A 22,700-nucleotide genomic window follows, 5' to 3' on the forward strand; every position below is an offset into this window, starting at 1 on the left:
TCTTTTTTTCCATGGAAAATACTGTTGAGACACTTTGTTTTGATATTCATTCCCAATTCTAATATTACTGTATACTTCTCCATTCTCCTTTCTATTCAGATTTATGACAATGTTTTTTCATATTTTATTTTCTTTCATTTAGTACAATTGATTTATTGTTGCAGTTACACTCATTGAAACGCAGTGCATACATCTCAGTGTCAGTGAGATGTATACACTCAGTTTCAATTTTTAAAATTAGGGAAACACACTCCTATAAATGAGCTTTTACGACAGCAGGAAAGGGAAATAGAGACAGCCACAGCATGGAGTCGCGAATACTAGACAGACCTAATAAAGTTTTACAGAGCAGCAGTTACATTAAACATTCATGACAGCTAAATACTGCAGCACAGAAAACACACACACGAACATCCTCATCAGTTAAAGTCACACGTTACACATGGCAAGCTTAAATTATAACTTACAACAAAGGTCAGCTCTCATCTGAATGTGACTCTGTCATTATGTAGTTCGACTGGCTTTATTTACACAAATATTCTATTAGAACAGCAAAATATACAAATTGTACATGTGAATGGCAAAGCAGCATTATTGCGTTGTCTTTAACAATTGTGCAAAGAGCAAAAAAACATGAAACTAACAGCAAAACATGGGACTAAAAGTGAATAAAACAAATTTCGCAAACCAGAAAAAGACAAATTTTAGAATAAATATTACTTTTGAGAAAGGTGTCTGACTCCTGAATGCAAAGTGAAAAGCTGGAATAAGAAAAGCACTTCCTCATCCAGTCTATGCAAACCCAGAAGAAAAATGCAACAGTACGAGAATCAATCTGGTTTCGAGCAAAGCCTAAACCAGCTGATCTTGATGCAGCAACTTGAGTCTACAGAATATTCACACGTGATCTCATGTTATCAGTAACAAGTTCACATATTTAATGACACGTTTTGTGAGTTAAACACTGAAATAAATGCAGTCCATTTAGTGTCTCTAGTCAACATCACAATTTCACAAGGCTGGTGACTTACAGGATGTGTTGTACATTAAGTTGTAAGTAAACAGGACTAATGAGAACACGCTATTTCAAATGGGCAAAATACTGTTTTATAGATGATAAAATGACCTGTGATCCAGTAGCTTTTGCTGACATAATTTCAAGTACAATAAAACCTTAAATATTTACAAAAAAGAAATGAACAACCTGAGTTTCTTTAATTTAACCGCATATGCATGATGTAAAGAACTAGGTTATGGCAGGATTATTTTTTTCTTGTCATCAACATCGTTTTCTGCAGTAAAATCCTTAAACCGGAGCCATAAAGCTTGCGTTTGTGCTTTAGGGAAGAAAACACTTTTAACACAGTGTTTTATTTTTAAAATCAGGGAGCATTTTCTGTTTTTACAAAAATATTATATTTACTGTAAGTCCCCTACAAACCTGTTCTTGCCCTGTTTCCTTAGCAGCACAAACACAGCCAAATGCAAAATTTAAAACCCCATGAACAGAAAAATGCTGTCGTGAGGTATCAGCGACAGCAAGGAGAAATGCCCTTTATGTGCTTAAAAATATGTCTTCAGTGTATAAAAATTACATTTTTCATGCTCAAAGGGGGTCTTCTTGCAGTGCTTTCTCTGCTTTTACTCAACCTTGTCCTCCCGTGGCAACAAAGCAAAGTGTTTTATAAAGGAACTTTTTTAATTCTTTAATTCATTTAGGGACCAAACTGACTTCATCCAATACCAGCTTTTCAGGCTTGACCTCAATACATAAACCCAGTAATGGCTGCAACCTTTGAACACTGTGGGCAGCTGAAAATTCAAACATACATTGATCCTCTTATGTGGCACAATGAGACGAGCCAGGGCTGAAGATGTCCCTAAACACTAAGCACTGGTGCAGCAGTCAAGTTTGGTCAGGATTAACCCTGACCAAACTTATATTTTTTATTAATTATAATAACTATAATACTATTCTTCATGGGGGAAATATTGTACAAAATAATTTAAAAGGAGTATAGTAACATTTTGACTCTTACAGGAAGAAGCTGCAGTTTATTTTCCCTCCATACCAGCCAATTTTATTACTGATTCTCTGAAGGTAGATCCACCATGGGAAGTTATTATGTGGTGGACAGGGGCGCGGAGTCTGGCCTGAGGACCATGGCGTCAGGCACCGACGAGGGAGCGGGTTTGGCGGCGAATCCCTGCTCGATTTCATCGAAGGTCCGTCCTTTGGTTTCAGGGACTCGCAGGTAGGTGAAGATGAAGAAGAGGATCAGGAGGACCATAAAGATGAGGAAGACGTATGGGCCGCACAGTTCCTGAAAGAAGGAAGGATATCTGTTATGCTACACATATTTTCATGTTGCAATATAAACGTCAATGCATTTTTCTTGGATTTTCTGTTTGGTTCTTTGTCCTGCTGGATGATGAACCCCCGCCCAAGTCTCGCATGTTTTGCTGCCTCTAGCAAGTTTGTATCCATTATTCCCCCTGTGATCGACTCCATCCCTGTTCCCATAAGTCTGAACAGCTCCTTTATGGGAAGCATCCCCACAGCATGCCGCTGTCACTACCGTGTGTCACAATGAGGATGGCGTGTCCAGGTTCATAAGCACAGTAAGTTTATCTCAACAATAGCACTTTGCGAGTGAGCCAGAAGGTTCAGTCTTGGTTTCATTTGACTGAACGCTTTAATTCACATAATTCCTGAGACTTTTTATGGTTTTATTTCATTACTTTCGTCATGCCAGGTTGGATTACTATGTACACAGTCTCCATGGACACAGGCAGTGTGTAACTACTTCTGAAGGCAGTAGACGTATTGGAGTTAAGAGGTCTGAGTGCAACACACTTTTTAGGTTTTCGTGTATGAACATTTTGAAAATTACATTTTGAATTATTTTCCTTCCACTAATCTATACTTTGTCTTGGTCTGTCTTAAGAAATAACAATGAAATACGTGGAGGTTTGTGGCTGTAACCTGACAAAATGTGGAAAAACATTCAAAGGAATAAATATGGTCATAAGGCACTGTATAAGTAATAATCTACTGCTAAATACCTCCAGTTTAGGAAATCCCAGCCCCACCAAGAAGTTGGCGGTCCAGTTGGAACAACCAGAAACGGCCATGGCTGCAGGTCGAGGCCCCTGAGAGAAGAGCTCAGCAACGATGAACCAAGGGATGGGACCCGGACCCATCTCGAAGCTGGCGACGAAGGTGAACACAGCCACGATAGCCAGGTAACTCATAACCTGGTTGCTGTTCTGCATAGCAAGGACAACACCTTAGATAAAATGCATAACATGAAACCTAATGATAATTAACTCATTGTGTGTCTGGCTCACCACTAAGGACAGGAAGATGGTCATGAGGAGGGCAGAGACCGCCATTCCTGCCAATCCAATCAGGTGCAGTGTCCTTCTTCCAGCCCGCTCAACGAGAAACAGCTGAAGCGCAGAGAGCAAGACTGGTCGATCAGTGGCCAGCAAACAGGAAACAAGATCTGAATAAGGACAATACGGACACTTACAGAGACGATGGTGAAGACAGTATTGACGATGCCGGCTCCGATGGTGGCATAGATGGGCTGAGAGACACCAGCACTTTTAAATATGCCTGTCGAGTAGTAGAAAACCTGAAAAAGATAACGGCTGTCATTGTTGAGGAGGCGTTATTTAAGTTAATAAAACATGGTCATTTAAGGGAGTCTTCCCCTGTTGTTCATGAGGATGTACAGTAACACTGATGTATCAGTGGTAATGATATTCAAAAAATGTTAAATGTAAAATTATCTTTATATATAGACAATTGATGGGTGTTCATCCATATTGAACACATACCTGCACTTATCTATTTCAAAGTCTATATTCAAATTAACAGGCTTCTGCTTATAATTTATTTTTATAGAGCTAAATAAACTCTGGCATTAAAAGGTTAACAGTGGACAGAAGATGTTTTTTCATCTATCTATAGAGACTTGGTAACTATACATCTATATAAATAACACACTTTGCTGCAGTTCTCTATCACTGAGCTTTGGAGACTTTAAGTTCTTAGCATAAATGTAGATTCTCCTCCAACCTTGCTTGTCACAGTTCAACTTACTTTAACTTTTTTATTTTGCTCTGTCACTACGGACATATTTATGAAGATCAACACACACATCTGTCTCACTTATTTAATATGTTCTCTTGTCTTCCCCATTTGGAAAAGCGGGTCAGATAAATTGGTTTCTGTATAATATCATGTTTATCCTTTAGAAAAACTGAATATTACTACTAAGAAGTTCCAGAAAACTGTGATCAACTTCTATACAGAAATGTTGAATAAAAAGTTTCAGTTCTTTTTTTAAAGGGATTTAAAATCAATTTATACAGTTTTTACAATAAAATATCAGGTGTATCTCTTGAGTTTGTGTTACGTTTTACCCTTACTTAGAGGCTGAGGAGCAGTGTACAATTCTGATTTATTAATTATGCAGAAGTACAATTTAAGTGTTCACTAAGCTTCAAGCAACACAGTAAGTCGTCGTGTTTTTTGGGGCTTTCGTGCTCCTGAGGGAATGACTGTTTTTTCAGAGGCTAAACAGTCCATTATGTCCTGCAGGGAGTCCCACCAGGGATCTAAGTTTCCTGTTGCTTGCAGCTAAAACAAGCTTCATTAGAAGTAAAAGTGAAGATTAGAAATGTTTTGTAATGCTACAAGGAACTTAGAGGCGTTAATACTCCTGATTTAAGGCCAGATATTTTTGTCTGATTCATTGTTTGTAGGAAAATATGGATGTGTGCAGCTTTAGCAGTGCTTTCATAAAGATATGGTTAAGAGAATAAGCTGCTTATTCTTAACCATAAACTTTAACCTTATTCTTTATTGACACAAGGTCAATAAAGTTAATGTGTTTGGTGGAGTCCGATCAATGTTAGGATCGCTGGCTGCGCAGGCATTGTCGTGTCAGACATGACAGCTAATGATGAATCTAGACGGCCTTGTTGCGTAACCCTGTTGTCCAAATCTTTAATAAAACACTTTACGGGACTCCACTCACACAGTCGCAGAATCTCTCGCTATGTGATTGCCAAAAAAAGGTCCAAGTCAAGCCGAGTGAGCGTTCCCGCTTGAGTTTAAAGATCTATGCTGAGCCACATGTGAGGTATACTCACAGCGTTGATGCCAGACAGCTGCTGGGAGAGCTGCAGGATGATGGCAATGATGATCGGCTGGCGGTAATTTGGTGAGCGGAAGAGTTCGGGTATAGACACTTTCTTCTCCATAGCCATCTTCATGCCCTCCTCCTTCATCTCCTGAATGTCGTCATTCACATCATCAGTGCCGCGCAGACGCTCAAGGGCTGCGGCAAGAAGCGGATGAAATCAGTGGATGTAGACACAGAGTGAAAGGAGGATGCAGGTATCGTTTCAAAAAATGTCAAAGACAACGCTGCATGAGAAGAGGAAAAAACAGACCTTTCCTGGCCTCATCCTCCTCGTTGAGGACGATGAGGAGGTAGCGAGGACTTTCAGGGCAGAAAGGGAGCATGGCGCTCTGTATCACGGCCGGCAGGATGGTAAGAGCGAGCAGCAGAGGCCACAGACGGTCTGATCCCAAAGCAGCCTCCAGACCAAAGATCTGAAACACAACGAGGAAGAAATGAAGCACATAAATCGGACTAAAATTAATTCAAGTTATTTATTTATACTTGTTAGTTTAATGTATTTTTGACCACTTTTGGTTAGTCTGCCACATGAAATACCATTAAAATACATAGTTTGTGGCTGTAACATGAAAAAATGAAATAGTTCAAAGGGTATAAATACTTTTTCAATCCATTGTCTTCCTAATAAGTTACAAAAGTATGCAACAAAGATCAAAAGCTAAAAAAAAGACTAAAGTAAGAAAACAAGCATACCTGTGCCACCAGGATTCCAACAACGACACCCAGCTGGTGCAGGGTGCCAAAGGCTCCTCGCAGGGCAGTTGGAGAGATTTCGCCCAGGTACATCGGGGTCAGACCAGTGCAGAGACCGCAGAAAACACCTATGACCAATCGACCAATGATGATCATCTCAAAGGAGCGACTCAAAGACGACAGTCCCATCAGACTACCGCCCAACAGAGCCAAGCTGTTCGAAAACAGCATCGATTTTCGCCTGGTTATTGGACAAAGAAACAGAGACAAACACATCTGGATAGGAATTTATGAATGCAACTGGATATCTTGTGCATTGCAATAAATTATAAAGTTATCAAAAAGTTTATTTATTTCAGTTACTCAACTTGAAGAAAGTAAACCCCATTCATACACATACTGTTGATTTATTACACAAACGGAGAGATATTTTCAAGTGTTTGATTCTGTTCATTTAGATTATAATGACTTACAGCCAATGAAAACACAGATTCAAATACCATAAAGACCAACACAAAGATTAGTGTTTATATACTCCACAGTGTATGGGCTCAGTACTTAGTATTTGTGCCTTTCAGATGTTCCTCCAAACTCCAGGACTTTAATTTCTATTTAAATTCAAAGTTTACTTTCTTCTGAAAAAAAGACTTTGAACCACTGAACAACAGACCAGTCATTTGTCTCCTAGCCATGTGAATTCCTGTTTCCTCTGTAACATTTTCTACCATTTTGTTTCCTTACTAAATTTTCTATTGATATTCTTGGATACCACACTGTCAGCGGGTTTTTGGAGCAATGATCTTTTATGGATTACGTTCTATGTGAAGGGTGTCTGCTGGACATCTGTCAAGTCAGCAGTTGTATTAAAGACCATATTTTATTGTTTTTATGTAAGTGACATTCCTAATTTCTGATCAAACGAAACTGGGTTTTTATAATCTGTGTCATTATCATCTAAAATAAAATAAGTAATGATATCTAATCATTTTGTGTCTAAAAAGTCTATAAAATAAATTAACTTTTCAATAATATTCTAATTTATTGAGGTGCAACTACAAAAACATTTTTGCTCTGAATAGAAAACGATGCAAATATTCGCATCTGCCCACCTGCCGAATTTGTTGACAATGACTCCAACAGAGAGCGACCCGATCATGCCACCCACACTGAAAATGGCCACAGCTAAGCTCCACACCATGGTGTTGGCTCCCAGGGTAAAAGGCTGTCCGTAGCGCTCACTGGACACATTGTGGAAAAAGTCTCGTAATTTCTGGAGAAAAATAAAAAGGAAAAAATTTTCATTTTAAAGCAAAGCGAAATTTTAACTATGTCCACATGGGGGCAGGAGTAGACCTCAGCATTGCTAAAATAGGCACGTTTGATAAATAAATGAGGCCCATGTTTGGTATCACAGTTCTTACTTAGGTGGAAGTGACCCAGCTAGCATGGATGACACCAAATAGAGACTACAAATATGAGTGCATAACTCGACACACACCGTCTCAGGTGCATTGATGACTCCTGTGTTGTATCCAAACTGCAGTGAGCCAATCGCTGCTGTTGAGACACAGAAGAGAAGGTAGGGGTTCAAGTTCTTCTTGGGCTGCTGGGACAGAAAAAGGCAGAGCGTTACAACAGGCCAACGCAGATGAAAGCAGATGGAGTTCATGTACAAATGGCTCCTTGGGTTTGAATGCTGGATGTGTCCAATTCCAGGCTAGAAACAAAGCTCTGGTTGTTTACACGAACACTGGTAATTACACACAATGAGGCTTTTCTGTAAATGCTCTCCCTCTTGTTTTCAGATCAGCGCATTAGCAGCTGCAGGCCGAGTTCTGAAAGCAGGTTTAAGCGCACTGCACGTGTCCTGTGATTTGTGGGTCGGAGGTATTTCTCAGAAAAGGAGCTAAACAGAGCATAAATCCTTTGGTGAACATTTTCTCCTACTGGTTTAAGAATTAAAGTGGGCTCAGCTTTTAATAACTGGCTAATTCACCTGACAAAAATTGGTTACTGTGCTGTGACAAAGTATTTGCCCTCTTACAGCCTTTTTTCTCTCTTCTTGGTCACACCCGGATGTGTTAGAGCTTCAAACAAACTTTAATGTTGGACAAGCATAACCAGAGCAAAAACAAAACACCCATCCAGACCAATCTAACACACCAACACAGTTGTTTTACTTCTGCCAAACTGGAGGTTTTTCGAGGATTAACTCCCTGCTTATTGCTGTGAATGTCACAGGAATATCTGTTATATTAAAGCCTTTAATCTGGGGCTTAAATGGCAGACTCCAAAACCTTCAACTTTGTTTTTTTTATTTATATACCTTCATTTCCCAAAGGTATAACCAAAGTGATCCCGATGTTAAGCCCACAACCTCAAGATCTTGGAAGATCTTCTCCTTTGGGATTTTCCAGAAGAGAGCAAAATTAATCTTTCTATCATTTACAGCAAGCTGTCCAGGCCCTGAAAAAGCAAAGCATTTCCAGACCATCACAGCACCAACACCATGTTCAACTGTCTCATCAGTTCAAAGAACATTTAAGATGTTCTTTTGATCAGTGTAACCACTGTACCCTTGGAGTAATTTTGGTCAGTCGGAAACGTTCACCACTTTTTTATGTCTTCTCCATTTGTGAATAATGGCACTCACCGTGATTCAGTGGAGTTCCAAAGCCTTAAAAATGGCTTTGTAAGCCTTTCTGGACTGATAGAGGTGAGTAAATTTGGTTTGTATCTGTGGCTGAATTTCTTTAGATTGCAGCAGGATGTGTTGCTTTTTGAGATATTTAAGCCTATACTTCATGCTGTCTGACAAGTTCCCTTTAAGTTATTTCTCGATTCTACAGATCTATCAGTAATCTGACCATAATCACATTTTTAAATATGACCAGGTTGGTTTGAATAGATTTTGTTCTCCTGATAAACAAAACGATTACTTGAAAACTTTATACTTCCTGGTTAGTCTGAGAATTTGTTTGATAAAATCAAAATGCAAGTGTAAAACAGAACAAATGTGTATGTGGCTAATTCTTTCTCACAGTTCTCTACAAAGCTGCCAAAAGTGAAAATTGTAGAATGTAAAGAAGCAGAAATGAATCCATGTGTTTATGAGGTTGTGGTTTTAAACATGCTTTGTGGAGGCAGCACTCTAAAGAGTTACAATTTGACTTAAAAACTGACTGCATAACCAAATGTCTTTCAAATTACTAAATCACTGAGTACGTCATGGGCAGTGGGTCGAGTCTAATAGAAAAGGTTTGCCATCCAAACAGCCTCATTATCAGACAGAAATGCTTTTTTCCCCCTCTCTCTTTCCACTGCTGCTGACAACTTGAAAAAAGCCTAACTCATTGTGTACATTGTTTTGCTTAATTGGTTCCCATGCTCACATCAAGAACCTTTTCAGAAACAAGCCAACCAAAATTAGCACAAAAAGGTCTGTCCTGTCTTTCATCATATCTTTTTCTGCACAGATTACATAAGTCAGCCTTCAAACATTATTATAGTTCCCTCCTCATGTTATTCAGGACAAACTGTTTAAAAAAAAAAACTCAGAAAGTCTCTAGAAATGAAACAGCCTGTTCTTACATAGTCTGCCATTTATCTTTTTTTTTACTGTAGAGAGAAGCAGTATGTTTGCAGCTGCTTGCATCAGATGCCTCTTAACGTAAAGCTCCAGCCGAGTCACTGTGAGCCAGCAAAAAAACAGGAAGTCCTGAATTTTTTTTAATGACAAATGGCAAATCAATGATAACATTAAAAAAAATGTCAGTAGGTGACGCTTTTAGTTTTAGCAGAAAATCTCACATCCTAAATTTCAAACACTGGCATTAAAGTGTTGTGAAAACTTGTGGCAGTGGCTTTCAGGGTTTAGCTCTGCTTTGCTCGCAGGTTTGGGTTGCACATGTTTTCAAGAGGAAACAGCATTTTTATCTGAAAATGCAGCACAGAGATCCAAGACAGAATTACAGCAAAGAAGTGAAGGAATCAAAAACAGCAAAAATAACATGCATTTTATTTGCTTATGATGCAGAACAGAGCGAATGCATGTGGATTAGCAAATGTTAATGTTATTACGTGCATGATACAGTATTTCTGATGATCTAGAGAATGTTAGACTTATAATAACTCACAGGAAAAAATGATCAGGGTATGAAAAACATGCAACTCAAAACAGGGAGCAGCCATCTGTGCAAGAAGCAGCGGCGTCCTATGATCATTCCATGGCTGCATGAGGGGCTGTAGCAACATGTTTCAGAGCTGGTGGTGGCACAGACATACAACCACCAGCATGTCAGAGTACACCAGTCTGTTTTTGTGCATTTCATGAAGGCTGTCATAAAGATGTTGCACAACATCTCAGATTTACAGTAAAAATGACCAGGATTTGGATAAGATTACCCAGTAATATATTACTAAAAGTTGAGATGATTATGTGATCTGTGTTAGTTCTTGTTTGGATATATTAAAACTGGACATCCTCTGTAAAGCCCCACTGTCCTATTTTATTTTATTTTCTTTACTTTTCTTATACTCACTAGAAAATAATTGACTTATTAAAAGCCACAAGCGATTACCCTGGTCCTGATTTTCTTTACAACGCTTAACTTCCACATTCATGTCATCTTGCAATGAGCTTCCCCATCACAGATGAAGCAAATGTTTTACGCAACATCCACAAATGGAGCAACTGCTTACAAAAGACCAACTACAGTACAACAAATGTTTGAAAAGGTGTAGTTTGTTATAGAGAATACAACAGTACAGACCAAAAGTTTGGACACACCTTTTAATTCAATGAGTACTATTGACATTGCAGATTCACACTGAAGGCATCAAAACTATGAATAACACATGTGGAAATATGCACTAAACAAAAAAGTGTAAAACAACTGAAAATACCCCTTATATTCTAGTTTCTTCAAAGTAGCAACCTTTTGCTGTGATCACTGCTTTGCACACACTCTGCATTTTCTTGATGAGCTTCAAGAGGTCGTCACCTGAAATGGTTTTCACTTCATAGGTGTGCCCTGTCAGGTTAAAAAGTGGGATTTCTTGCCTTATTAATAGTCATGAAAATAAAGAAAACCCATTGAATTAGAAAGGTGTGTCCAAACTTTTGGTCTGTACTGCAACATTTTTATTTGTTGCTTTAAAAAACATGTCTATACAAATCTTGTCTCATTCTGCTGGACATTGCTGGAAACATCTTGCATGTATGTGGTAGAAAAACTTCAAACTCCACAGATGTCCTATTCCTAAGGTTTAAAGCTCTTAAAATAAGTTACATAATTAAAACAGCAATGACCCTCCACCATTAGGAACAGCTTACATCTGTTACTTGAAAAAAAACAACAAATTACAAAGAGGTGATATTCTGTACGACAAAGTATTAGAGCCATACTAAGAAAAAAATATATAATTACAACAATAAAGTCGACTTTATTCTTGTAATATTATTTTCTAAGCGCAGCCCTAATACCCCGAATAAAGTTTCTTTCTATCTATCTATCTATCTATCTATCTATCTATCTATCTATCTATCTATCTATCTATCTATCTATCTATCTATCTATCTATCTATCTATCTATCTATCTATCTATCTATCTATCTATCTATTTAATATTCTGTTGCAATCCTGCACAATAAGCACATTGAAAACTAAGATTTGAATCAAGTGGCTATTATGCAATTCACAGGTATAAAGTTAAGCACCAAGTGAAGACATGTTCTTCTGCAATCAAATCTTAAATTTTAGTTCTCTTCCTTCTTTCTTCTTCTTCTAAATAGTTTCAAAAACATCTAAATGCAGTTTTAGACCTACATGTTTTCCATCCTTAGTTAAATAAATATTTGTTGAGTCAAGAGATGTATAAACGATGCCCTTTTTAAAAGACATTCTATTCAGTAAAAGATAGCAAGACTTTTCAACTCAAAAGGCTCAAATCAAAGTAAACTGGTGTTAAAGTCTATCTTGAGCTGGACGTGCTTTGTGATTGCATCAAACTGGGTCCAAGTGTCACCTCTATAGACTACAAATCAATACGTCTGAATGACTATCAGCTGAGATAATTACAGTGTTTCATCGTGCAGCACATTTTCATTCTAGTTTTTGGTGCAAATATTATGACACACTGCAATAACACCAGTTTTACTCAATATTCTAAAACTGTCAGAATATCATGTAAGGGCTCTGTTTTTGCTACACATTTTCTACGGTCTCATCCCACTTTTGAATTGAATTGAGCTGAATGCAGTAAACTTAAGGACACACAAGTCCCAACTTGCCCCCTAAGAATCCTGCCTTATTTTTTCTATCCTTAGTCATGTCCTGAAGTGCTCAACTCTCATCTGGAGCTCCTGAGTGGAAAAATACCACAGTACTGGAACCAGGAGTTCTGTTACCCAATTTGATAAGCTCACGCATCCATTACAATGTAACTAATGTCGTATAAACATTAGAACTTGAATGTTATTGCACAATAGTTGTTAAAAGGATACCACTAAGTTCTGGTGTAACATGTGAATGGCTTTTTGTTTACCGTGCTGTCGTCCAGCGCCTGCATCTTGTTTGTTGCTCCTTAAAAGATGTAAGGGTGAACACTTCTGGGACTCTTCAGAGATGGATGTTTCTACTGCCTAACAAGCAAGCTCTTCTGGGAAAACTGCCACAGGAAAACCTGAAAACAATCAAAACAAATAAATATATATAAAATACAATATTTAGAGGCTTCAGTACAATAACCTTTAGACAAATGCCAAAGCATCTTCTCAATATCAAATCGATTCTGAGGAAAACTAGTCTGAAAACTTTTACCGCAGAACACCACACGCCAGAAGAACGGGGATGCTGACCTGAACTATGAATGAGTTCAGCAGTTAGACACTCAAACTTAACAGCAAACTCCTCCCTTCTCTTCCGCTCTCACTCTCCTCTTTTGCTCCTCCAGTTTATGACACCGCAAAGTTTGTATGAACTATTTCTAATTATCATTAATAATACAGTAACTTCATCATGTAAACTTCATATTGTGATCTGGCTTACACAATTAAATTCGAATAGTGTATTTTTCTAAGACGAGGTTATAAACACACTTTTAATATAAGGCATATAAATAAAAAGTAATTAAATAAAAATGACTAATTACCTTTAAAGTGAGGTGGGTTTTTTCTTTCTTTCAATCTTTTGTTTCAATAAAGAAATCCTCTCCAGATGTGTTTGCTCTGACAAGTGTTCACTCTGTCTGCATGGGGTTTTTTTTATACTGAGTGACACAACCTCGTCACGTTGCGTCTCTGTTATTCATGAGCAAATAAGAGCATCTCAACGCATCCGTGCAGTGATGTCTGCGGAAACGCAGCAGACGCGCTATCGCTCGGATACGTGCTCCGGCGAACGTACACACGTACTGCGCTTTTAAAAAGGGCGGGGGTGGAGCGGCAGAATAAAACCCTGCCGGGTGAATGGAGGCTCTGTCCGGCTGCTGGTGCCCCCGCTGGCCGCCCACCGAGGCTGCTACAACAAACGCTGCACGCCCACTGGTCAGATCCAAAGCCTGGTCATGCAGAAATCATGAGACCGGCTCAGTGGGAGGTAAATGAACGGGCTCCCGTCTAATTCTTCCCCTAATATAATCTTTACAGCTGCCAAAAGCTTATTTCTGAACCTTAGCAAATTATCCAGGAGGACAAAAAAACAAAACAAACAACCAAAAAAACCCCAGTAACGTTTGAAAGTTTTTCTCCCTGTCTTAATGAATATCATTCATTGAAGCATAGATTAATTCATAAGTAGTTTGGGCCTAAATGCAAACTGCTGTAAGCATTTTTTTGTGGAAGCTCATTGTCTGTAAGGTAGGGGGAAATATACCACAAACACAGACAGAACTGATACAGGTTAGAAAGAATACAAAAGAAACTAATTTAACAAAACATAATTTAAGTACCTGCAGGGTATACCTTCAAAGAAGAAGGTAGTGTGCAGGAGAGGTGAAGAAAAAAGTGCAGGAAGGGTGGAGTGGATGGAGGGATTTGTGACAGACGTGCAAGATACACAGGTAGTATCAATGATGCAATCAGACTTGCTACAGAGGGCTTACTCCGCCCTGGACAAGCCCAACATAGTAAGAACTACTTTGACTCCCTTTAATATATTCAGCCCGAGCTGAACCCTCTGGTCTGTTGGACTGAGGATTTATCTGATGTGAATATTGCAGATTTAAATCATCCAGTAACCCACAGCATTGCCACCACCAGAGAACTGGGCCTTTGACAAATATATAGCAAAAATGTAAACACAGTGCCTTGAAGACATTTTGATACCCTGGAGTGTTTTTGTGTTTTTTTATGTGAAAGCCACAAATTTCAACATGTGTTATTAGAGTTTTGAGATAAAGCAAATCTGAAGTTTTTGTGTGCATTTGTTTTCATCCCCACTGAGTCTGCAACTCTTTTGGGTGGGGCGGGGTCTACCAGCTTTGTATGAGGCATGGCGTTTCTGCTATTTCTTTGCAAAAGAGCTGAAACTCAGTCAGATTGGGAGAAGAACTCATGAATATAATTTTTCAGGTTTTTTTTTCACAAATTCCCATTTGAATTTAGGTCTCAATGACTAAATCCTAGCTTATTAATATACCCATCTTAATCATTCTATTGTACAGTAGCTCGAATGCCGGCCTGGATTTGTGCTAGATTGTTTCTGCATTCTGGATTGTTCTGCAAGCCAAAGCATCCCTAAAGATGTTAGGAAAAGTAACTGATAGTGGACAAAGTTACAATGAAACTAATAAAAGAAACTAGCAAAGCACATTACATATCCTCACAACTTGAGGGCCCATTCAGGGGAATCGCCATGAAATTGGACTTGATTTGGAAAGGCACACGCATATCGATATGAGGCCCCACAGTTGACAGTGGATGATAGAGTGGAAACACCAAACATGAAATCAAAGGAATTGTCTGTAGATTTCCGACACAGGATTATGTTGAGGCACAAATCTGGTGAAGGATACAGACACATTCCTGCTGCTTTGAAGGTCTCAGTGAGATCAGTGGCCTCCATCATTGGTTAATGCTAAAACAGCAAGATAACACTATGCCATAGTGTTTCTCAATTCCAGTCCTCAGGCCCCCCTGCTCTGCATGTTTTAGCTGTACCCCTATTTCAGAACAGCTGATCCAAATAATTGCATTACCTGTTCTGCAGCCATCAAGTACTGCAGAAGCCTGTTAATCACTCATAGATTCAATCCAGGTGTGCGGCAGCAGGGAAACACCTAAAACATGCAGGGCAGGGGGGCCTGAGGACCGGAATTGAGAAGCACTGAGCGGCGGCAGCCTCTTTCTGCAGACTGGTTGCGCGCGCATCCGCCGTGTTTACAAACAAATAACCCCCAGCCCCCCATAATTTTCTGGCAGAACAAGCCAACTGGTTGAAATTTCATGTTGTTGTTTAAATTAAGGTCAAAAGAATACACGCTATAAATCTGTTTTTGCATGTATAACAATGTATGACAATAACGTTATGCCATAACTGGTTAAGACATGATTAATTTTGCATTACTAATTCAATAAATTGATAAATGTTGCTGACTAAATTGACTGTTTATTTAGTCGACTAAAACTTTATTATAATTAAAAACTAGACAAAAACTGAAACGATTCCGATGACTAAATTATGACTAAAATTAAATTACATTAATATCGTCCAAAGACTAGACTAAAACAAAAATTTGCTGTCGAACACTGGCGTGCTTCTCTTAACTGAAGATCTTTTATTAACAGATTTGTTTTGGAACTGAAATACAACAGAAAGAAAAAATACATTACAAGCTACTCTGATTTTAATGCTACACTCAAAACGTTTTTGCAACTGAAATATAACAGAAAGGAAATGAATTACTTGCTAATATGCTACTAACTTTAAAAAAAAAAAAAATTATTATCCAAATAAAACAACCACAACATATGTCTAAGTGCCTTTTAAACACATACATACTTGCAAAGTTTTCCGAGGATACAAAGCGACTACAGGACATTCAGGGTGTTCATGAGTCCTCTTCTCTCTCCTAACTGCCTAAATTCTTGTTGACATGGTTACCGGAGAAAATTACGTCAAAGATAGTTTGCTCAAATGAGCGATTACTCGGCCATGTTTTTACAAAGACAGTATAACAAAGATTTTTGTAATACAAATGTGATACTCTGATCAAATTTCAAACCATTCTTAGCATAAATTCAGTCATACAATTTGCTACCTATGAACTTACTTACCAACTTATTAATGTCACTTATTTTTACTATAAATTAATTTACATTATTTGACCAAATAATGGCAAATTATTTGGTATTATTTGGTCAAATCGAATAGTTTATGTGTTAAATGCTCAGTTTAACAAATAAACAGGGCATTTATGTGTTAAGCTCATGGATATACTGCAGCATTGTCATAGTAAGGAGCACCAACAGGTTATCTCTTTGGTGATTGAAAAGTCAGTAAAAGAGTCTAGAGAGTTATCCTGAACAGTTTAACTGACTCCCACTAATTTATGTACAACCAGTATTGAATCCACAGAGACAGGAAGATAAAGACCCACTGTCATGGAAAATTTTATAATGTGCTCCTCACCCCTCTTCTGCTTTAGGTATTTTTGCATTGTCTTATCATGAGATTGGTCAAGCTGCTCTCAAGACTTATGCGGTGTCATATGACAGCAGGGGAGAGCTCCATCATCCAGGAGATTATCTAAGTGTTACTACCCCAACGTAGAACTTATCTGCCCTCTTTAGCATGAAAGAACAACCCCCTATCCTTAACAATAGACAAATGGCAAGACCATCTGTGTTGGGCTCCACAGGATTCTTGGTACATAACAATCAGGGATTCACACCTATTGTCCAACCAAGTCTCTCTTCTCTGACCAGAACCTATAAAAGGAAGCCAGATCCACTGTTGGTCAGAGCAGACTGACAGAGTCCTTTGACTCTGTCAGTCTGCTCTCACCTTGCAAGCTTTTAATACATTTCTTATTTTCTTCCCATCCAGACTCTTGTTAAAGTAATTTTTTTTCCACAACACCCACAGACACAGTTTGCTATGCACAAGCTCATTCCAAGGGTTTTATTATCAGAAACCAGAGTTTTTGTGAGCATATAAAAAAATTGGAGATACAGATTTATGCATGTTTCATTCTTATTGCTAAACATTTTAAACCATGCCTCTATGTGTTTTAAGGTTTTGATAACTGATTGTATAATATTCTGGCTTTTCTCATGTGCCTCCAGAAACCATAAAAAGCCTTAGAAACAACAGCTTTTTAGCGCAAAGGAAAGGGATACAAAGAAATTATTAAAGAGCAATAAACAAGAGTGGAAAGATGAAAGGCAAGTGTTCAATGAAGAGAGGCATCCTGCACGAGATGGACCTCTCTGCTGGCCCTTAGATGGATAGACAAAGTTCACATCAGGGGTGGAAGTTGAGATCCACCCTCAAATGACTCTTGAGGTCTTTGCGTGAATTGGGAAATAACCTTCCGGCGTCAGTTCCTGGCTTTGATGAAATACAGTAGTGAGCAATGAAAGTGGAGGCTGATTGCACTTGGGTGTTTTTTCAAGCCAGCTCAGACTTGCAAAATACTCTGAGTCTCATTGACCTTTTTACGTGTAAGTTTTGTTAAGGGTCAATAAAACTGCAAGGATGTAGGAGTGTGCCACAGAGGAGTCATCAATTTTTACCTTTGGTTTTTTTAATTTATTGGAGTCTCGTCTTTATAACTTTAACTTTTTTTTTTTCAATCGATTGACCTACAGTCTCATGGCTACATAGGATGTATCCCTTTGTAGCTCTTACATGGTCAAATATTTGGTACTGTCGACGCCTCAGACCATACCAACCAGGAGAAGTTTTGTAGCAACTTTGATAACCAGAGAGTTCAAAGCATTTTATGCAATCTACTAAGAGTGCTGTGGATAAATGCAGTAAAAAAAAAATACAATGGTTAAAAAAAACCAAAAAAACAATAGAAGTAACAGATTTTTATAGTTTGGTCAAAGTGCAAGAGGAGATGTGATCAACAATCAATGACATATCGCATGATTCAAAGTTTTCAGAAGGTAATATATAAATAATCTGTGAGATTTAAGCACTTTTATGATTATTAATTTTCACAATACTTCTAAATACTTGACTACTAGGACAAAATAAACTGATGGGCTAAATATTTGTAAAAATTGATTCGTTCGCATGTATGAAATGGAAGAAAAGAAGAGATGAATTTCCAATGAATGACCGTGAAATGAGGATGTGAATTGGTGAAGGAATGAACTGACTGGAACTCGTAGGATGAGAGATTTCAAAGATCCATGGGTATGAGAAACAAACATAAATCAACAGACAGTTCAAGACGACAAAAGATCGGCAAAAGGTTTCTTAAAAAGTGGAAAGACTGAAGGTTTGAGTGTAGTAATATACAAGCAAATAATTACAAGCTTGGATTCAGTATTCAACTATGGACCATGGACGCCAAATGCCTTCCATGGTCCCAGGTTTGGAAAATTATGCATCTTGGCATGCAGATAGTTTCTACTAATTTTTGTGATATAACGGGTTGGTCTCAGGAGCTCAGTGAAGTCCAGTATTACATCTTGATATGTAATGTACCTAAGATTAAATCAATTTGCATCAAAAAAACTACAATTATATTAAAAGCTGGAAAAGCCAAACATGACTTCAAAGTGGGTTACATTAAAATTACAAATTTAGTATGTTGTTAAAACCTAATTCCTTCAGCAAGATCATAAATGCATTCATTATTCGTGGCAGAAGCAGTTATAATCAAGCCCAGATTTTTAAAAAAAATTTAATAATAAAGATAGAGGCAGCAACACATGCCTCTGTTTCCTGTGTGGTTGTTGTCTGCCTCAATGAAAAAGACTGAAACCAACAATTTCTAATACTTCATGCTGTCACAGAATTAGTAATTTTTTCCTCTGCAGACCTAATCTATATTTTCTGTCTCATGCATATTCTGTCACAACCAGCAATGTTTTTTTGTTAAAGAGAAAGATTAATATGCATTAACCACTTCCATATAGTGCAGCTATCTCTTTAAGGGTTATTTTAACAGGGAATTTAGACATCAGAAATTAGTATATCCCAGGCTTCAGGGAAAATGTGATCGTGTCTAAAAATTTACGTCAAATCTATTTTTTCAAGGTTAAACAGGGAGATCTTCTGAACTTCTGCAGAATTCAGTTTAGTCATCTAGCAAGGAAACCCTCCCACAGCCGTAAACAGGAAATGAAACCTAGGCACAAATTCAAACTGGAAGACTCTCTAGCCCCACCTGCATCATCCAATCGGCGCGTCTCGCTCATCGCCGTTGACCTATCAATGCTGGACTGCTGAGTCCTATCACCTTTAATTTATGTATGTCAATAAACCTTTTTAATCGCTGTCTTTCTCCGTCTGAGTCTCTCCAGATTGAACTGCAGACAGCGACGTGCTGATCTTCATGCCTGGTGCTTTCAGGTCAATAAATGCTTAAAAATCTGATATTTGAGTCTGAAAATACCAATCTATCCAGCTACATCAGCTGAATCTTCAGCCAAATTTAGCAGAATCTCCTTTAATCATCAGAACCCCACCTGCATGGGTGGAACCAATGCAGGTTTTATCGCTTCAGATAAAATATCTGAAGCGAGCTTGCCCAGAAACACAGGAAGAGAGAGAGAGAGAGAGAGAGACAGGAAAGAAAGAGATAAAGCTAACCCACAAAGCGTGTCACATCTTTTAAAATTATATTTCATTACACAGTAACTTCCTGCAGTTGGGACAGAACAACTTTGAACCAGGTTTTAGGGTCACCTTGTACTTTGCTACCAAACATAAAATTTCTGATGTGGACATTTATCATTTTGTTCCCTGAAGTCTTTTGGTTCCGTTTTTATATTATTTTTGAATATTTAGGTTTTTTAAATTTTATCTTATGACTAGTATTATTTCCAGGAAGTCAGCTTTGAGTACACACATGGCAGATATTCAATCAAGTCCGGTTATCTAGATATGACAAATGTTTTGGTAATTTCAGAGAACTGTAATTTCAGAGAACTGAAATTACCAGTTCTATCATCTGGACTGGTTTCAGATGATAGAAAAGTCACAGTAATAACTACTTCCTATATCCAGGGTATGCATAATGTCTAACCTTATAGCAGCAAGTGACCTCAATGAATGTCACTCATTCAAGCAGAATTTGTGATTTTAGTTTAGTGTTCAAAATCATAGTCCCTCAAAACAGTATTCATACCACTTAAATATTTTTTGTCACATTATTCTACAATAACACCAGCATATTTATTCAGATTGTATGTAAAAGAACAACAAAAATTAAGGCATATTTGTGAAGTGATAAAAGTCTCTATGTCATAGGGACATAGAGACAGTTACTGGTAGATTTGCAGTTTGGCTACGATCTCAATATTTGGAGAGGATGGAACAGGTTTAATATATTAAAAGCTTGAGATATTATTTTACAAACTAACCCTGCTTTAAACTTAAAAACTTTTTTTTCTGACCAGTCTGGTGTACTGCTTGGTCTTCATAACCTTTTTTGTTCTGTAATGTTCTCAGACAGTTAATTGCACTGGATTTCATTAATGGGGATCAAAGTACAGGAAGCTGAATATGAATGCACACCGCACTTCATATTTTATTTGATGAGCGTATTAGAACTTGGAAACAAGCAATGTTTTTCTTCTGCTTCACAAGTACAATGTGATCAAATATGAAGAAGTTGCAGTAGTACAAGTATTTTGTAAAGCGTAGCTATACTTACTCATGCGGTTTTACCCATTTGATTTCAGCTGTTACCTTACAATGATTCTTTATTTTACTACTGATACAGCATTTGATCTTCATTTATCTATATTGCTTCTAGGACGTGCTTCACCTTTTTCACATTTTGGTACATTACTGCCGCATTTTGAATAGTATAAAATTAATCTTTTTCCTCAACATTCTACAAATACCCCATTATGATCATGTGTAAAAAATTGTGTGTTTTACAAATTTATAAAAAATAGAAAACCAACAAATACATTCACAGTCTTAGCTTAATACCTTGTTGATTCACCTTTGGCAGCAATCATAGCTTTAAGCCAACCTTAAGGCTGTAAGTTTGACTTCATCAGTTTGAGTCATTCAATGTTATTCTTTAGTGTAGTTCTTCTCAAGCTCCACGAGGTTAGATCGAAGATGTCTCGCAGCCATTTCCTGATGACCGTTGTCTTCTTGGTGAGCTCCTCGACTAAGAAACTTTTTACCTGATCTCTCAGTTCAGATATCTAGCTATCTCTGGTGGTTCCAAACTTCCTCCATTTACCAATAATGGAGGTCACTGAGCTCATCGTCACCTTCAAAGCAGAAGAATTTTTTCTGTATCATTCCCAAGATTTGCGACTCAAGGCAATTCCTTTGACTTCAGGTTAGATGCAAGTTAGAAACATCTTAAAGACAATCGATGGAAATAGCTCAATTTTGAGTTCCAGTAACAAAGCATTAAGAAAATGTTATGTAAATGTGATTTTATTTTGGATTCCTACTCAACACTCAAAACATTTTTTCCCCTTTGTCACAATTTGATATTTGCATGTAGAATTCTGAAAAAAGAGATTAATCTAATACAATTTGGAATAAGGCTGCAACATAACAAAATGAGAAAAACTGGATCACTGTGAATACTTTCCAGATGCACCGTATCTACAGTAGATACAATTTGATCCTGACCTTCCAACGACTAAATACTCCCATGGAAATTGGAAACAATTGTTTTACCAGAATAGTTTTGTCATCTACATCTGACTGACAATGAAGGAAATGGCGAAACACACAATTTTACTCATCTACACTCTGCAGAGAAACCTTCATTCTGTTGTCAGCCAGTAGACCCCTGAGGGAAGCCTATTTTATCAGCATAAGCATATGATTTAACCATGGTTTAACAAGTTATGAGAATGTAATGGTGTTTTATATATTTATGTTTTAGCTGAATCTTTCCCTGTTTAATTGACATGGGTTAATAGTGTGCATTTCCACACAGCCCCTTCTGATACAACATACCGGCTGTAGATTCCAGACTTGAATAAATCTGGTTGTTACATTAATCTGCATGAAGCAATCAGCAAAATGTTTGTTAATCCGTGTGCAGCTGTGATTCAAGTTATCAAAAAATAAAGGTATTTCCCAAGTTGTGATATTATAACCGTCAACAATGCTTCTTCTGTGTTATTTTAAACGTTTAAAATCAGCTATTCAAACCACACTACAGGTCAAAATATTAACACTGAGAGCTAGAGGTTTTTATCTCAATGTTTAGACGCTGAACAAGAGAGTAATTTATTTCTGTTTGAAAAGCAACTAAAGGCTTCCCACTGCTTTAGCTTTCTAGTGGAAATGAACAAGTCATTGATTGTAATAGTTGGAAATGTTAAATGAACGTGGTTGTTTGTTGTGCCTAATCTGACCACGTACTTTTCTTCAGTTCCATTTTTGTCAAAAGTTAATTTGCTTTCTGATCTCAGGGCGCCACTGTGCGGCCAACAGGGGAAACTACAACCACTCTTGGATTTTTTTTTTTTTTTACATCAAGTGTTTTAACCTACACTGGGATATCATGCTTATCATATTAAGAAATATGGTTTTATTTCCGGTCACAATGACTGATAGTAATTCAAAATAGAAAAAAACAACAAAAAAAAACCAAACAAAAAACATCTCCAAGACCCGT

At 37.7% G+C, this 22,700-nt stretch overlaps 1 protein-coding gene across 2 annotated transcripts; it reads right to left on the reverse strand.

Annotated features, from left to right (window-relative positions):
* Positions 1-504: 504 nt before the first annotated feature.
* On the reverse strand, positions 505-16,047 carry slc2a3b (solute carrier family 2 member 3b). Of its 2 annotated transcripts, XM_028011273.1 has the most exons (11): positions 15,914-16,047; positions 12,459-12,596; positions 7,411-7,518; positions 7,022-7,182; positions 5,913-6,153; positions 5,470-5,632; positions 5,167-5,354; positions 3,537-3,641; positions 3,352-3,453; positions 3,067-3,270; positions 505-2,324 (listed from the first exon to the last, which is right to left on the reverse strand). In XM_028011273.1, the coding sequence occupies exons 2-11, from the start codon at positions 12,480-12,482 to the stop codon at positions 2,124-2,126; spliced, it is 1,497 nt and encodes a 498-aa protein (XP_027867074.1). In that variant the 5' UTR covers positions 12,483-12,596; positions 15,914-16,047; the 3' UTR covers positions 505-2,123. The 2 variants fall into 2 exon arrangements, with proteins under 2 accessions (XP_027867074.1, XP_027867081.1); XM_028011280.1 differs by lacking the exon at positions 12,459-12,596 and having other exon boundaries at positions 7,411-7,515; positions 15,914-16,016.
* Positions 16,048-22,700: the final 6,653 nt, after the last annotated feature.

The sequence above is a fragment of the Xiphophorus couchianus genome, chromosome 3 (assembly GCF_001444195.1).
Source record: "Xiphophorus couchianus chromosome 3, X_couchianus-1.0, whole genome shotgun sequence".
Classification (NCBI taxonomy): Eukaryota; Metazoa; Chordata; class Actinopteri; order Cyprinodontiformes; family Poeciliidae; genus Xiphophorus; species Xiphophorus couchianus.

Coding starts and splice junctions, on each gene's coding strand:
- slc2a3b (XM_028011273.1), bottom strand. CDS start 12,482: ATGCAGGCGCTGGACGACAGCACG. Junction 5,355..5,469: donor GGAGGATGAGGCCAGGAAAG/GTCTGTTTTTTC, acceptor TTCTTGCCGCAG/CCCTTGAGCGTCTGCGCGGC. Junction 3,642..5,166: donor AGCTGTCTGGCATCAACGCT/GTGAGTATACCT, acceptor TATCTTTTTCAG/GTTTTCTACTACTCGACAGG.